The sequence below is a fragment of the Chaetodon auriga genome, chromosome 10 (genome assembly GCF_051107435.1).
Source record: "Chaetodon auriga isolate fChaAug3 chromosome 10, fChaAug3.hap1, whole genome shotgun sequence".
NCBI lineage: Eukaryota > Metazoa > Chordata > Actinopteri > Chaetodontiformes > Chaetodontidae > Chaetodon > Chaetodon auriga.
In genome coordinates, this window is record NC_135083.1 from 16,961,229 (window position 1) to 16,976,001 (window position 14,773).

A 14,773-nucleotide genomic window follows, 5' to 3' on the forward strand; every position below is an offset into this window, starting at 1 on the left:
GCGGTGGGTCTTAACCAACCCTCTTATCTCCATGTTGTTTTATGGGGGGCACCCACCTTTTGCAACACCCTGGGGTCACTGCTAATGATGTGATCCCTGTTCTGCAAGACAGGAAGCAGTGGGCCTCGATAAAACTTGAGGCATGATTAAAATAAGAGCCTGCTGATGCAGTCTTGTTAATGGAAGCTAAACAAGGCCCAGGCTTCATAGTGCAGGTGCCAAATTTACTGCTCCATCTCTAAATCCTAGAAATACTAAACATGAAAACACACGGAAAGGTGTACGAGAAGTCGTCATTATACACACTTGGTCTGTTACGGTACCCACTCAGTAAGCATGCATGTTTCATCAGTTCTACACAAATGTTGCATGCTGGAAAGAAAGCCCCGTTTATTTTTTCCACAATAATCCTGCAGAGAAAGGCTGGATCACACAGTTAAATGCTGCACAGGACTCAACTGACAGCTGCAGTGTTGGTTTGCGCCGGGGATAAGTACCTGCAGCATCCTGAACTATAGGGACGTCATTTTTAACCGGAGACGGAGTGGCAATGATGGGGCTGAAAGCTGGTGTGTTGGTTGGCATGACAACACTCCGAGTGGCTCCCAGAGAGGCGCTGAGCAGAGAGTATGACAGACAGGATGGAGAGAGGATGTATGGGAGTGAAGGGAGAGGAGGTCGGAGGAGAGCAGGAGAGAGAGATGGGACCTGGGACTGGAGGCCAGGCTGAGGAGCAGAGGGAGGAGGTGGTGGCGGTGGAGGAGGAGGGGAAGAAGGAGGTGCATTTTGGGTAGCGCTAGTGTCAGCAGGGGTGGTAGGAGCAGAGGTGGAGGCGGGGTTGCCTTGTCCTGGAGAGACAGGTTGACCAGAGAGGGTGAAGGACAGACAAGAGGGGAAGAAACACACAGAGAGGTATACACACACACAAAAACAAGGGCCAGATCACACACACACACACACACACACACACACACACACACACACACACACACACACACACAGGGATGGGAGGTAAAAAGGGAAAGATAAAAGATAAGAGAATGATACAAAATGAGGGCCATTCAAGACAAGTAACCCAAACACCAGCCAAAACAACAATGATGAGAGTAGTGGATAATATTGGCAACACATGGAGAAATGTGAAAATCACAGGCAGGCTCAGATTCAGAAAAAAGCAGAGGAGAACACATTTATTCAGTAAGTTTGAGGGGAAGGAGGCCATTGCTCCTTTCCTGTCCTTTCTCCCACAATCCAACCCGCTAAAAGTGCTAAAGTAGACATAGAGCCACAGGGATGATCTCTGGCCAAAGGAAAATGTAATAAGCTACATACAGTGCAATAACTCAGTCTACTGATGTACAAAATGGATGTTTTATGAGGATGACCAGGCAGACTGCAGAAGATCTTGACCACGACTCAGAACATAAGAATACACCATTGTCATCAACCCCATATAATATGACTGATGTGTCATTATGCCTTTGATTATAAGTCAAACTACTAAATCACGGAGTGAAGAATGTACGAAATGACACGTTGCTGGCATTCTGGGTAAGGTGGTGGAGTGTGGGCTGAGTGACGCGTGATGTATGATGCTGAATGTAAGGAGAAAACTTGAACTGCACTATTCACCTAAACTTTATTAAAGCTCTCCAAGTTGACACTTAAAAACCTCTCAGGTCGTCTTCTTTTTTTTTTTTTAAACATAATCTTACCTGATGGAGAGCCATCGTTGCCTACAGGTGTGCTGGTGCAGCTCCGGTCCTGATTGGAGGACTCGGAGGAGAGGCCCAAGGGGCTGCCCCCTCCTCCCATGTAGTCCATGTAATCATCAGTCTCATCCATGATGGCGGAGGAGAAGTTGACACCAGGCTGGTTCGCGACAGGGCCGGACATCACGCCGGACGCATGCTGTATCTCATCTGCCCTCTGACCAAGTGGCATCACCTGGAAAACAAACAATGTTCACCGTAAAGGCACATTTGGAACAAGCGTCTGAGGAAACAACGTGTAATTAATGCAGGTGTTGGCTCTTGGCGTACGACCAGGAATTGCTCACGCATTCAAAAGCATTCTGAAAGAACGAAACCAACAATTCAGTCATATGACGGCTTCAAAGTGAAACACAACAGAAAACTAGAAAATCCACATGTCGAAATTCACGCACAGTACAGGATGTACCACAGAGCTTAAGGTGGGAAATAGAGAACACTCCAGCGTGACAAATTCATCAAAAGAATGTCATGAGTGATTTGTCACCAACTGGTATGACAGGGTGTGAGCTGTACACATATTTAGTGTTACGGGACACAGAATGAACTCTTTTACCTGAATCTGACTCACAGAGCAGGAAGCACAACGTAAAAAGAACGACCTGAATAACACGTAAACTCCACTGATTTTGAGCTGAGAGAATAAAAAAAATCTTAGTATTTAAAAATCAATGATATAAAAATCTGAAAAAGAAAACCTGTCCTCAAAAAGACACTTGGCAGTGAAATACTTTAGAGGCTCATCTGGATTTTTTCTCTCATTTTTCTTTTCACTTTCTATAATCGTAAGACTTCCTGAGTGGCGCTTGTTGGAAAAAGACCTTTTCTTACTAAAACTGGATGTGTTTGCTGGAACATACAATTTTGGTGAAAATTCATTTAAATGCATCGTTTTAAAATATTTGGGCATTTTTTTTTTCGGAGCAAACTGGCAAAACCAAAATGGCTGAGCCTCAATCACAGGAAACTGGATCTACGCAGCATGAAGTTAATCTCTCGGTGAAACGGCGTGTGAGGCACTTGGCTTTGCTGGAAAATGATTCAATAAACTATTCAGCACCTGGTTTTGCTCACTGAGGTGTTCCACATGTATTTTCACATAATTACATTTTTCAGCACGTGTCAGACGTCACCGCTCGCGTGTTCGTACCTGTGATGGGACTCTGTCGAAGTTCTTCCCCAGCATCCGCCTCATGTGTTTGCGTGCGTGTGAGGTCATCTGGTGCTTGAGCAGGAAGGAGAACTGGCAACCCTCGCGGATGCAGTGGAAGTGACTGTTGACTTGGTTATACTTACAACCTGCGAAAAGAAACCGGTAACAGTTGTAAATTCTGCATTCGCAGATTAATTTATCTTTGGCTCGTTGAGAGGCGTCGGAGAGAAACTCCTGCGCTAAACGCAATATCATCAGTGAGATGGTGTTGTGATTAGATCAAACACAAAGTGAAATATTTTTAGGTTTTTTTAATTTCATGATATAGCTCTGACAAAAGAGGGATCGGGTTTCAAAGTGTTTCAGAGTGTACATGTAGGAGGAATATTAGATCACTCCAGTGTCACACTGAGCAAGTCAAGGCTTCTGTGCACTAAACCTGTGGAGCTCTTTTATTACACTGACATGCTTTATTCAATTAAGAATTTACATAAATAAATTCTCATTTTCTGTGGGCCAATAACGCACACACCCCTGCAAACCAAAGTAAATATACAATTATTACCATATTAAATTCATTTTTCAAAGTATCTCTATTGTGGTTTTTCCTTTTGTTCTCCACTGTACCGCTGTCTGCTTCACACTCTTCTGTTCTTTTCTCGTGTTTTAACCGGTCTGCCTCTAATTGCTTTATGATTTCAAATTAAATGAATGTTCCGTTTTGTGTCTGTTAATCAAATACCATTATATAAAAGCAGGCAGAAATAATTGAAAGAGTAACATGCTGGGCAGGTGCTAGCATGTCAGTAACCATGGCACCCAGTTTAAGAGCACAACACGTCTGTGTCATCAAATAGCTTCTGCACACACAGTGTTTTAAACACGCAAAGTTGAGCAAATAACAGTAACCCCCGTGACATGGAGGGCCTTTTGTGAGACAGAAACCAGGTAACATCATCAGCGGTGTTCAGTTTAATGTTGCTGCCATGGATACTGGCAACCCATCAATTCTTTATGACTGGAGTGCCACCGATGGTAATCCTTTCTGTTTTTTCCCCCAGCCCAAACAATACAGTTGGCAGATCAGGCTGGGGACAAAAAACAGCTGTTTAGGGCCTGTTTTTGTTTGCTTTTGTCTCTGCGTTCTGAAAAGCTTGTGTAACCGGCTGAAAAAAACAGATCACTTTTAATTCATTTGTGTGTGATGGCAGCGGTGGCTGTGAGGCGCAGCTTCAGAACACAAACAGGCTAAACCAGACAAGCCGGATAATTAACAAACACAAACCTAATTGCTCATTTCTGACAGGGGCAAAAGGAAGAAGAAAACAACCTGGATGTGATTGCCCCCTTTGACGTTATTGCTCATATAGTACAGGCAAGACTACCTTTGGGACTTGAGGTGCCATTGTGAATATGCAAAACACGGCAACAAAACCTATGAGGCAGACTTGTTTCATGCCTCTTAAACAACTCACATAGCACGACACTGTGTTTGCCAACACTGGTCTCTCTCCCTTTGTAAACACGGAGAATATCCTCTTGCAACATCCACTGAAAATCAATCTACATCTTTCTCAATTTAACACCTTTAATCCACACACCTCCCCTGGTAAAATATTATCAAAAGGTGGGGCGTTTAGACACGGAGAGCTTGTGATGCAGAGGCAAAGACAAAAAGGTAAAAACGTATACAGGATCAGAAGTCACTTTTCTTACCCAGCCTTCCACACTCCTCCCTCTTGGTGAAATATTTGAAGCCATTGGCGGCGCGGCGCTCTGCCTTCTCGTGCTTCTTGACGTGCCACGGCAGCTTGGTGGTGATGTTAGTGACAAAGAAGCAGCCGGGCCGTAGACAGTGATAGTGGCCCCTCATTCTGAACTCGCAGTGCTGCAGAAGAGGCCCATCATTTCATGAGTCAAATGTGGTGAACGTTTCAAAGCCATTATTTGATGTGTCTTTGTGCGCAAAGTTAAAGAGAACGCTACACACAGTTTCTCTAAAAACATAATCTCACGCTTCTCACAGTCCTTCACTTTCTGGTCATTTCTAAGTGTGATGACTTTTTTTTGCCAGGCTTCCCCCAAACACCCCTCCTCTCTAACATGTCTGTACACCACCATCTGTTTGTGAGGCTCCGATCCCACAGGACTGGGCTAAATAAGATCTGCTCAGTTCAGGAGATGGAGACTAAGGGGAGGAGGGGAGGGGAAGGAGGAGGAGGGGGCTTTTTGTGAGAGGGGTGATTTTCGACACATTAATGAATTCATTTAAACGGTTTTCCAAATACAGGCTCATGAGAGCAGGCAGGGGCTGCCATTTAGGTTTCATTTGCGAAGCATTCCCCTGATTTTTGCCCTATTCCAGACAGCCTTGTTTACTGTGCAAGTGACAATGATTTATTGGGTAATATCAGCTAAATTGGCCTTTTCTGAGAGGAGAATGCAGCAGTCAAAATGACATCATTGACATATAAACAGGCATTACTGGGGTGAGTCGACTGTCTTTTCCAGCAGAGATGGAAGACGGGGAGCAGCGGTTGTGAAAGCCTTGAGTCAAATAACCTCAAACACTGGTCTAATAGATAGCATACTTCATGCTTAGAAAACTCCGGGCGATGACAGAAGGTGATTCAGCTCCTGGCTGAGTTATCAAGCCACACGCTCACCTGGTTGGGACAGAGACACTGGAGAGAGTAGTAGGAAAACTGGTCACGGATGTTGACCAGGTTGTTGCTGGGGTTGATGTGGTCCAAACAGTGGGACTCGGCCTTGCCAGACGTCTTGCACACATACTTGCAGTTCCCAAACAAGCAGTGGAAGTGGAACTTGTTTGAGTACTTACAGTCAGTGGCCAGACAAGGATCACTGGATGAATAAAAACGGAAAACACGGTTTAATCAACACTTGGCCCAAAGAGGAAATCAAACACACTGTAACGTGATGTAATAAGACACAAATAAATGTTTCTCCTACTTTTCCTGGAACTGCAAGAAACCAGGTTTGACTTGTGGCTTAGCATTCTCCAGAGAGGTGGTGGCCAGAGGGGAGTTGGCTGGCAGGTTGGGCATCGAGGCCGACATCTGAGGGATGCTGCCAGTCAGCTGCTTCCAGGCCAGCAGGGAGGGAGGAGGGGAGCTGTAGCCACCAGAGGAAGTGAGGTGGGCCACATCCATGGAGGGATTGTTGGCCATAGAGACGGGGGCAGCAGGCTGCAGAGGGGCTCCCTCACCGGAGTCCTTGCCCTCGCCGAACTGAGGTTCTGACTTCACTTTCAAGGTGGCTCGGAGGTGGAAGCTGAAAAACAGCAAGATGGAAGCTCATTTTTATGTTGATCAATAAAGCCAAAAGTGAAAATGCGGAAAGGGTATATTTTCTGATTATGAACCGGAGTGACACTCACTTAGCATGTTTTATGGCCCCATCCACAGTGCTGAAGAGTGCCCCGCAGTCCTCCACCAGGCAGTGAAAGTGCACTTTCTGAAGGAAGTCACACTGAGCCTCACAGAAGTCATCTATGTCAAACCTTAACAGAGATAATGAAGATAGTAAATTTACGGTTTCTCAACGAATCAACACTCAGAGGACAACTGGTTCAACGCCTCATTTTACAGTAAGTGTTGTAGGTCTGTCACACTGTAAGTCATTAAAAATTCCTGCAAGACCGGATTCTTTATGTGTCAGGGGATTTCCAATAATGCAAGCATGTGAGGAATAGTATTTACAGAAAAGGGCCTTTTACTGTGTGAACAGTACTTTTAAACATTCTGACTGTTTTCTCACTATCAAAATTAATGAGTCAGGTCTAACTAAGTGAATCAAACTACAGTGACTCTGTGCACCTCCTGCACGCTTTATACCTGCGGAGGTACGTCCTCCAGATCTCAGTGTGTTTGTCTGGCACGGGCCTCTTCAACACTCTGTTCAGATACTGTGCTGCCTCCGAGGCGTTGCTGCTCTGGCCGGCCTCCAGCTCTGTCTTCAGGTTCATGGTGTTGAACAGGCCAGGGTTCACCTGTGACATCTACAAAACACACAGCACATACACAACCAGCTGCTTGGTTAGCAGAGCATACGTAAGCTGGGCACCTGCATATGTTAGTGAGATTCTGAGAGTTAACACACACACACACACACACACACACGCACACACACACACACACACACACACACACACACACAAATGTTTTGGCGAGGCAAAAAAGCACAGCCAGATTTACAAACATAGAGGCTTTTGCTTGAGTGCAGGCCAAGCGTGTTTGCCAAGCGTCCTCTGGGAGAAACTGTTAACCCTTTTATGTGATGTGGTGGCTTGAATCAAACCCCGAAAAGCTGACACGACATGAGGAGCTGTTGGACAACAGGTCTTCAAGCTCCTCCACTGTCTGGGTTTAATGACTGCTTTGAGGAGAGCAACTCTGAAGTTAAGCTCTCCCGGGGAGAGGTTAAAAAAGAAGACACGTGCGTCCCTCTGTGGAGGGGAAGCGCGTGGGGGGAGGGACGACGTTTTGATCGGTTGGTGAGGGGAGAAAAAAATAGAGGCTGATCTGTCATTACACCATCAACGTGATGGAAACCACCCAAAACATTTGTACCGATCAAATAAGATGTATGATTAAGACAATGTCCATTTCAATCTTCACAAAAAAACCCACACATTTAAATTTCCATACGCTAACATTTAGCGTGGTAAAAAATGAGGGCTCGCCTTCCTGTTTTTTTGCCTCCTCTGACTTTTTAATCAAATAATTTACAAACTCTATAAATAAATGTAGAGCGAGGCGGGGGAAGAAAAAGTATAAAGGAGGAGAAAAAATGGACGGTGAGTTCAAAACAGCTCATCAAAAAACAAACATCTCTATATATCTGGCACGACACCCAGCTACTGCTTCATTATATTAATTTGTGAGAGGTGCAGTGAAAATTACACTGTATGAAAAATGGCTGGAAAATTTAAATGATACAAACTCATCTTATTAGCGGTGAAACATTAAAAAACAAACAGGCCCCTCCATGTCCCGCTAATTTGTCTTTGGATGAAAGGCGTTTGATGGATGGATCTTACCTTATTCATAAGCGAGGATAAAAGAGATGTATTCCCTGGTACAGGGTGTCCATTTGATTCATTACTGGAACAAGGAAAATGAACAATGTTTAGTCAAGATTTGCATGAGAACAGTAAATATTACTATTTATCACACAAGGTGTGCCCGCATAATGAAGAAGAAAAATGCTGTCTTCTTAAGAAATAAGATCTACTGTGAGTTGGAGGGAAAATTGGAGTTGAAGGTTTATATAAACATCCTTCTCTCACAAAAACTGAGAAATATGTTGTGCATTTTCTAATTGTATGCACAAGTATATCAATTTGATATTTTTTGATAAATAATTGTGAATAGAAGGCTGGCTGCCAAGAACGTAGGAATCATCTATCAATCAGAGAAACCTTATTTCCTTGTTGATTTACTTCTGAATATATTAGATGAATTTACAACAACAATCAACATTTTCCACGGAGCAACCCTCTATGTACAATGCAGCTGTGTACCTGTGGTCTTTTTTGCTCAGGTCCAGGCTGTGCTCCTGCGTGGAGTCTTGGGAGGCCCCAGAGTTGGCGTCCACTGGCTCCTGCTTCACTTGAACCAGATTGAACTGGCTGGCTGAAGGCGACTGCCCATTCCCTGAGGATCAGGCCAGAGACGCAGAGGAGAGAGGAGACAACAAAGTTATTGTTGGTCAGCATTATTACCCCATGATGAGATCCAATCTGACTTCTGTCCTGGCCCGAAAAGAATACTCCGAGTGATAATTATTATGAAATTATGTCAGGCCGTCAAGCCTTTTAAATGGTGATTGAGAGGCGGGAGATATGAGGGAAAAAGACTCCTTTTTCTGCAGCACTTGTCACAACTCATTTGCCAGGCTGCCTCTTAACTGGTCATTAAGTGAGATGCTAATGCTGAGGGAAAGTGGCAGTCTCAGATTGGCCACCCCCCTCCCTTCCCACCTTCCCAGGCTCCTCGTTGGCCTGACAACGGACGGCAGCCAATGCCACTGAGCGTACCCACAAGGAACAGGGGTGCTATGTCGGTCAGATTGGAGCTGACAGCCAATCAGATTGGTTCAAATAGCGTGACCTCTCAATCACATTCTCCTCCAAATAGGTATTCAGTGGATGCTGTGAGCGAGGACAGGAGTGCTGAAATGAAATAAATAAAGACCACAGGATGACGAGGGGTAAAAATGCTGACAGGAAGGTGAATTCTGCCCCACCCCCGATCCCCAAGGGACTGAAATATTAATTTGTCCTGAGGCTACACAGAGAAAGCAGGGCTTTTGGTAGACAATAAGTGGTGTTTTATTTTTAAAAGAAATTGTGAGTGGGAGGGGTGACCCGGGTATGGCCTGTCAGACACTGTGAGACTGGAGGGTACCAGCGGCCATCATTGGTTTGGTGAGGAATCTGTTGTTTAGGAATTGGAGCTGGTGCTGAGGGATAATGACAGGCAAGGTCATGGGCAACCAAGTGTGTGCCCTTGGCCCTCAGCCTAGTGAGGCTCCTCTCCTTTTTCTTGCTGGGGAGAAAACAAGACCAGCCTACGTAAGGGGGAAACCGACCAGAGTTTCCCCCCTGCTAGAAGATGACCCAGAGACATATCAGGCAGAATAGGAGTGGAAAAGCCAGTCTTGGGCCTTGTCAGCTGAAAGCTAGATGGATATGGGGAAGTGTCAGTGTCAGTTCAGTTTGACAATGGCTGAGGTTGGAGGGGCTGGAGGTGGGGTCAGGGTGGGGCTAAAGGAAAACAGCAGTCAAACAATTTTGCGTCTGGTTTGAGGTCACTGAACGCTAACCAAGTCTCCGTCCAGCACACCTCCCCTCCCCCCAACTGGATAAGAGTACACCCAAAATTAACTAGCCAGACAGATCCTGCCTTGTCATTGACAATTAAATCAACACTCAGACCAAATGAGAGCACATTATATCAAGAGCAGCCACTCACTATATGATCTACATACAATCAGCAGGCAGATTAAAGCATTCCTTCACTATATCAGAGGACAAATTGGCTGTTTAAGGTGGATTATAAAGCATAAGTCACTTATTCTGCTGCACATCATGAAGTTATTTTTTTCTATCTACTTCCCAAAGAAGGAGAACAAATGAGTTTGACTCAAAGCAGCTTCTTTCTGGAAATTATCCAGGAATAATGTATCACCATGTAATTACTCCGGATAAGATACAGAGCTTGTGAGAGATCATTTGTACTGTGTGTCTAATTAGTAAACCCTTCAGATGCTTGAATCTCAGGGAAAAACACTTAGGGGTAAATTAGAGCAGAACATTAATAAAAAAAAAAAAATACGAGAGAATACTGAAAGCAGAAACAGGAAAAATGCACAATACCAGAACAGAGGTGAAGTTTCACAACCCCCTGAAAAAATAAACACTGTGAAAAATAGCCACGAACGCTGTGACTTTTCTCACACCTTTTTGACAGAGAAGCACAAACCACTTCCTCCTCATTTTAGCCCCAAATGTCCTGTTCACACATTTTATGAAGCAAATATGAGAAACAAAACTGCAGCTGCCCCCTCCATCCTGTGTGTGCACAGCTTTTATGATAAAGTGTGTGATTGAGATAGAGGAGCTTATTTTAAACCAGCTTTGTTATCCAGCAGAGAGATCTGAGATGCAGTCTCTCAGTGAGACAACGAGAGGGGTGGTGAAGGCACCATCTGTGGAGGCTCCACCCTCAGCGGGGGCCTTCCCAGTGTTCAGACTACCTGCTGGAAGCCCAGAGGTGGAGCTCAGCCTGACAGCCTGGGCTCAGCTCTGCTCCCCGGAGCAGCTGCCCCAGCTCTCTCACAGGGCCTGTCCTGCTCCAGGAACACCACCAGGAATTGTAATCCTTCCCAGTCCCAACATCCGGAGATGCTCCCCCTCACAGCCCCATTTACAATCCGCACCCCACCTGCTCAGGCTCCGAACAGGAGGCCCCACTGCTACTGAATGCAAGACTGTGCTCTGCACGGCATTACAATTTTAATGCTTTAACTTAATTTTCATTTTCAGAAGCTTTGTTTAGAGCAATATGATAAACATAGACAAGGCAATTACCCCCAAAATTTATGGGAATTGTGTTTATGCTAAATAGATATTGACATGTTTTGTGGGAAGAGAAGGTTTCTAGAAATTCAAAAAGTGTGTCTTTGCTGATGCATGCAAGTGTGTCTGAGTTCTTGTATCAGTGAAAAAAAGCCTCTTTCTCAGCTCTGGTGCATTGAGTCATTTCTGCCTGAGTGATTTCTGTTTTTTTATCAGTTTGCATAGAGGATACGGAAAAAGAAAAAAAAAAAAACAACAACAACATTTTTTTGTTCTCGCAATTTCAGAACTTAATTTCATTCCACCTCCATTTGCTTGGAACGGGCGCAGACACAGATAAGAGACCAATGATGAGGAAACATGTTCGACACAAGCCCCAGGAGCCCCCACTCTGAACATCATAAGAGACTTTTACAGGCTCTACTCTCCCCTGTCAGCGCATTTATCTCCAAATGGATTGTGGGTATCTAACAAACGATCAACACAATAACAAGCCCAGAGCAGAGGACCATGCCTCCGGTATGTCCCTTTAAGCCTGAAAGCAGCAGTTTTTCTGCCTTTCTCTCCACCGTGGGATAGTGATAGAAATGACCTCTGAGTGCACTTTCTCTTCTCTGGCTGTAGTGGAGTCCACACAGAAAAAAAAGGATGTGGTTTTTAGTATACAAGCAGTCTGTTCTCTTTGGACTTTGTCATAGCTCAAAAGGTTTGTCATATATTCCAATTCTTTTGTGACTAAATAGAGCAACAAGCAAAGCTAACCTTTACAGTTGACTATCAATTTATTAATGTGTGTAGAATTTCAAAGTTTGTTAAACTGGTTCAACATTAATCAAGAAGGAGAGGAATTATTAATAAGGCAGTGTGATAAATTAATCTGTCCATTATTTTTAGATTACTCAATTAATAGTTGTCTTCAAATTGCTCTTGTTGTCCGAACACCATTCCAAAACACAAAGATACTAAATTTAGAATAACATCAAACAAAGCAGAAAAATCCACTGTTGAGTAGCTGATATGTTTACCTAGAAAAATATTTAATGATTAAAAATGTTTTTGACCCATTGTTTTCCATTATGCATGTCTCAACACCAGTGATGTACACTAATGGCTACATGAGAAGTGACTGACCTATGTCAGGGTTGTTGGAGGGTTTCAGGGCAGCAGCTGCCAGTCTGGCCATCATGGGTGATATCAGACCTTTGCTTGCTGAGATCTTCTCCATGATGGAGGAAGTGGCAAAGGAGGTTGGGGTGGACGCCATGGCTCCGTCTGCCCCAGCTGTGGAGCAACCTTGGGTCAGTGAGTCGGTGGGCATGGAATGGGCCCCAGAAGATACGGCTGAAATCAGGCTAGCGGCTGGCGGAGGTGGTTGGAGAGGCAGCCTGGGCATGAGGGGGAAGAACGGGTTGGAGGCGGCCAGAGCGCTGTTGGAAAGAGCAAGGGCCACCGGCATGTTGCTGGGCAGGGCCTGGGAGAGCAGGCTGGGCATACGCTGGCCCGCACTGGACAGCGAGGGTGCAGGTTTGAGGGTGTGGCCCACTGTCGAGGAGGAGGAGACAGCGGTGGTGGGCGTGGCCAACAGGTGAGGTACAGTGGTGGACTGCTGGGTCGTAGGCGAGGCACTCAGGCTGGAGTTCTTGCTGCTGATGGCCGAGAAGTCCATCAGGTCATCGTTGCTCGATTCCTCTGGCTCATCCTTCGGCGCCAGGAATGCGGAGGAGAGGCCCATGACACCGGAGGAGCGGATGTGCCGGCGCTCGTGTTTGCGCTTGTGGGAGGTCATCTGGCTGGTGGAGGTAAAGGTGAAGCCGCAGCCTGAGCGGATGCAATGGAAGTGGTTGGTGGCTTTGCTGTACACACAGCCCTCGTACTTGCACTCCTCATACTTATAGAACTTCTTGAAGCCATCTTTGGCATAGGCATCATCCTTGATGTGGTAGCTCTTGTGCTTCTCAATGTCACACTTGTTCTTGAAGGTGAATGTGCAGCCTGGGCGCCTGAAAAAAGAATGGACAATAAAGGGAAAACATGATTGGCTATGATGCTCTGTTACACAGCCATCTCAGTACCTCTGTGCTGATGGGTGCCATGGAGAGGGTCCGCATGATTCAAATACTTCACAATGGAGGAATGATAACTGAGGCTGTTCAGTAACACAGCAGCAGCTCATTGACACGTTGCCACCTGCAACCTTTGCCAGAGGGACATAATCCAGGGAGGCAGTTTGAATCAACCATGTGATTCTGTATCTCTGTATCCATTGATAACAGCTGTGGTGAATGCTCTTCAAAATAAGAGCCTAATTTATGCATTTCAATGCAAGTGTTTCATCCAACTGTGATTCTGTGATGTCAAAAGCACTAATGGTGCAGGCCAAGACGCAGGGAAGCCATTACTTGTGATTTCACTTATTGTTGATGTTAGACTGTATGCGGTCTATGAAATGAAAATATAGGAATTGTATGAATAAAGTGTTTTTTATGCAGTATGCTTAAAGTAGAATTTTTCAATAAACAAAAAATCCCATTGAGAAACATCCATCCCATCAGGCCTATTTACCTGCAGTGGAAGTGTGTAGTCTTCTGCCCATAGAATTGACACCCAACTGTGCCACAGTCCTCAGTGGCACGAAATCTCTGGAAGCCATCATTGATCAGCTGGGCGTTCTTTTTATGGAAGTTTTCATGGGTCATGACATCTGAGGTGCTGGTGTACACCTTGCTGCAGCCCACCTGCAAAACAGAGACAAAGGATTGCAATCGAAAAACAAAATCTGAGCCCACAGCAGACGAGGAAGTTTCACTTTGCAAGAATGGTTTAAAAAAAGCCAACTTCTAAAATGCAGGGCTTTAAAGAGATGTGATATACTATACAAGCTATACCGACAGAAGCTCGGTGTGGTTAAAGAAAATGCTGGTGGCCTAGAAATGGGTGGAAGAAGGTTGCTTTCACACGTTCACAATTTAATTTGTGGTATTGCGCACCAGAGCAGTACAAGTTTCAAGTGAAACCTGTGAATTGGAAACAATCTTGTCAGTGACAATTGGAAAAAGAAAAAAAGTGACTGAAAGAGGCAGTGGTCACAGCAGGCAGCTGAAACTACAGTACCTTCCTGGCAAAGCTGCCTTTTAGAAAATGAAAATCATATTTGAAGGGTGACGATGCAGTCACCACAAACTTACTGTAACTCTGAGTACAAATTTCAAAGGTGGAGGGGGCAGAGGAAAGCAGACGGGAGAAAGATGACTGTCTTGGTCTTAAGTTTAAAATGTTATGGTACTCAGGAGTCCTCAGAGCCAACAGAGGGGGAAAAAACAGGTAATGTTTGAATTAAAAGCAGCAATTGTATATCATCCCTGGCACTTTTCACCGGTACAAACCGGGCAACTTCTCCATATTGAGTCAAACAATGAAAAAAATGCCACTCTGTTTTTTTTCCCCCTAAATCAAACGAGCCGATGCCAACATCTGCAGGTTCTCAGGGACTGTTAAAACAAGGGCTGAAATGTCCTAATAACAATTACGCCGTTAGAGGGGTTTAAAAAAGAATATATCTCAAGCCATCCTCCGCTGTGCTGCTGCCCTGCCGGCATGAAAGCTCTCAGCACAACGACACATTGAAAATAAGCAGATGTAAAAAAAATTAAACAAATCCAGAAGGGGGAATAATCTTCAACTGGCTGCTTGGTACTAAAAGATGAAAAATGTGTAGTTTATATAAACACCTAACTGAATTTTATC

The 14,773-nt window shown here is 44.8% G+C and overlaps 1 protein-coding gene across 6 annotated transcripts in view; it reads right to left on the reverse strand.

The window, feature by feature from the left end:
- casz1 (castor zinc finger 1) overlaps positions 1-14,773 on the reverse strand; it is a 166,772-nt gene that overhangs the window by 5,383 nt on the left and 146,616 nt on the right. For 4 of the 6 annotated variants that reach the window (XM_076740825.1, XM_076740824.1, XM_076740822.1 and 1 more), the window contains 12 exons: positions 13,592-13,764; positions 12,161-13,029; positions 8,471-8,603; positions 7,988-8,051; positions 6,783-6,946; positions 6,326-6,448; positions 5,899-6,219; positions 5,592-5,790; positions 4,642-4,813; positions 2,923-3,071; positions 1,716-1,947; positions 498-848 (listed from right to left, as the gene is read on the reverse strand). In XM_076740825.1, the coding sequence (XP_076596940.1) occupies positions 498-848; positions 1,716-1,947; positions 2,923-3,071; positions 4,642-4,813; positions 5,592-5,790; positions 5,899-6,219; positions 6,326-6,448; positions 6,783-6,946; positions 7,988-8,051; positions 8,471-8,603; positions 12,161-13,029; positions 13,592-13,764 (2,950 nt within the window). The remainder of the gene's footprint in view (positions 1-497; positions 849-1,715; positions 1,948-2,922; positions 3,072-4,641; positions 4,814-5,591; positions 5,791-5,898; positions 6,220-6,325; positions 6,449-6,782; positions 6,947-7,987; positions 8,052-8,470; positions 8,604-12,160; positions 13,030-13,591; positions 13,765-14,773) is intronic. The other 2 variants (XM_076740827.1, XM_076740826.1) reach the window with 1 other exon arrangement.